The sequence below is a fragment of the Lepidothrix coronata genome, unplaced genomic scaffold (genome assembly GCF_001604755.1).
Source record: "Lepidothrix coronata isolate B3197 unplaced genomic scaffold, Lepidothrix_coronata-1.0 Scaffold119, whole genome shotgun sequence".
Taxonomy (NCBI): Eukaryota; Metazoa; Chordata; class Aves; order Passeriformes; family Pipridae; genus Lepidothrix; species Lepidothrix coronata.
In genome coordinates this window covers 816,861-819,223 of record NW_016690299.1, presented here as the reverse complement: position 1 = coordinate 819,223, position 2,363 = coordinate 816,861, and the positions used below count along the sequence as shown (strand labels likewise).

Genomic DNA, 2,363 nt, shown 5'->3' with positions numbered 1-2,363 from the left:
CCAAACACCTCCGGGATGGGGACTCCACCACCTCCCTGGGCAGCCCCTTCCAGTGTCTGACCACCCTTTCAGTGAAGACGTTTTTTCTGATGTCTAATCTGAACCTCCCCTGTCTCAAATAAGGCCATTCCTCCGCTCCTCTCTGCAGGCACGGCAGAATAGCCCGACTCCACCTCACTACAATGAACTGTCAGGGGGTTGGCAGAAGGTCCCCCCTGAGCCTCCTTTTCTCCAGGCTGAGCCCCCCCAGCTCTCTCAGCCGCTCCTGCTGCTCCAGACCCTTCCCAGCCCCGTTCCCTTCCCTGCACACGCTCCAGCCCCTCCGTGTCCTTCCTGAACTGAGGGGCCCAGAACTGGACACAGGATTTGAGGTGTGGCCGCACCAGTGCCAGCACAGGGGACAGTCACTGCCCTGGTCCCACTGGCCACACTGTTGCTCATCCAAGCCAGGATGCCACTGATCTTCTTGCCCACCTGTGCTCACGTTCATCTGCTCTCACCAGCACCCACAATCCCAGTTCTGCCAGCAGCCACTCCACCCCATTCCTTCACAGAAATACATCCCTTTACAGAAATAAATCCCTTTATTTATTTATCCCGTCGGGTCCCATGTCCAATGTGTACAGAGCCTGCGGCTGGGGAAGGAGAAAGGACCACCAGAATGGTGCCTCCTGCCCAGCCAACACTGCACAACTGCCTGAGGGGGTACAAAAATACGTGTTCTTCACAAACAGCACACAGAACACTGTGGTTCTGCATCCCTGTGCCCAGGGTTCTCCTCCACTCATCCGTGCAAAGCACGGTGCTGATGTGGCCATGTGTGGTTATTCACCAGCAATCCAGGGGCCTGGGCTGGATCCTCCAAAGGGAAGCACAGATGGGCTGGAACGACTCCTCCACGGCCGTCCCGGTGGCAGGGAGGGAGCCGGCCCCACACTGCCCCGTTCAGCCAGGCTGTCCCAGCACAGCCCAGTTCAGCCCCACAGGCTGTCCCAGCACAGCCCAGTTCAGCCCCACAGGCTGCCCCAGCCCAGCTCTGTGAGCTCTCCCAGCAGCTCCCTCCAGCCCTGTGGATCAGCGACACAGGGATGTTCCCGCCTTGTCCCGCAGCCCCGTCCGCGTGCCCGGGTCAGGCGGCCGGTGGAGTTTCACCCTCAGCGCCGGTGATTTTATGTTCCTGTCTCCAGAAGCTCTTCCAAACCCTTCCTGATGTGGGCTGGCTGGGCTGCAGCGTGGGCCAGCAGGCTGGGCCCCATCTGTGCAAACAGTGCTTTGGCCAGTCTGGCCATGGCCGTCCGGAGGCTCCCGCAGGCGCCGGGCATGGAGCCGCTGTTGGACCCCAGGAGGTGCCAGAGCACAGCCAGGACCTTCTGCTCCACAGCGTAGGGCTTCCGTGGGTACAGCTCCATCACCAGGTCTGCAACACAGCAGGCAGGCTTTCAGAACTTAAACACTCACTTAAAATACAATGCAGATGATTCCTTCCAGCTCTACACAAAAGCTTGGTGTTGCAACATCATTAGTGTTCTCCTAAAAAACTCCAGATTTCCATTCAGACACCCCTTTTATCCTCTTCCAGAAGTTCACACTGTAGCACTAGTGCTGCTGACAATTACCATTTCCCATTAAACTAAAACAAGTAAATGAAATAAAGGGTTTTTTCAAGTTTTTTTCTTAGTTAGGATTCTCAAAAGGGCCTTAATTTCTCACAGAGGAACATCTGGTATTTCCAATTTCGCCTCTGTCTCAGAAATAAGCAGTAGGTATTGGAGTTAAAGGAAAAAAAGTAGCTTTGTATTGTAAACAAAGAATCATAGAATGACAAAATATCCTGAGCTGGAAGGGACCCACCAGGACCATTGAGTCCAAATCCTGTCCTGCACAGGATATATATAAAAATATTATATATATATGTAATATTTATATATGTAATATATATATAAATAAAAGAGGAAGCATTTTGTTCACTTGCACAATTACATCCCAGAATTATTTAGGTTGGAAAAGACCTGTAAGATCCTCAGGAATGAATTCAGTGTTTCATTTGTAAATGTTTCCCTTTCTGCCAGAACAGACTCTTCTGACATTATACAAATAACTCCAGAAAATCCCAGTAAGAGAGGAAGGGTTTAAGGGCTGCTGACGAACACCCTCGGGAAGCACAAATGTAGGGATATTTCAAGCACAGACTGTCCAGTGTGTTCTTTAGTTCCATTTCACACAGAACTCCTCTGAAAGGAAACCAAGGAACACGTTTGGGTCAAGAGTATTTCCCATAAGGACATTCATTATCTACTTAAAACACGAAAATTTAGCATTTTTCAAGAAATTTTTGGCTGGGAGGGTGGGCAGGCCCTGGCCCA

At 51.5% G+C, this 2,363-nt stretch overlaps 1 protein-coding gene across 1 annotated transcript in view; it reads right to left on the bottom strand.

Annotated features, from left to right (window-relative positions):
- Positions 1-565: 565 nt before the first annotated feature.
- The window catches only part of FAM179B (family with sequence similarity 179 member B), a 29,068-nt gene continuing 27,270 nt past the window's right edge, over positions 566-2,363 (bottom strand). The window contains exon 21 of the mRNA XM_017825433.1: positions 566-1,417. Within this exon, the coding sequence (XP_017680922.1) occupies positions 1,170-1,417 (248 nt within the window). The 3' untranslated portion in view covers positions 566-1,169. The remainder of the gene's footprint in view (positions 1,418-2,363) is intronic.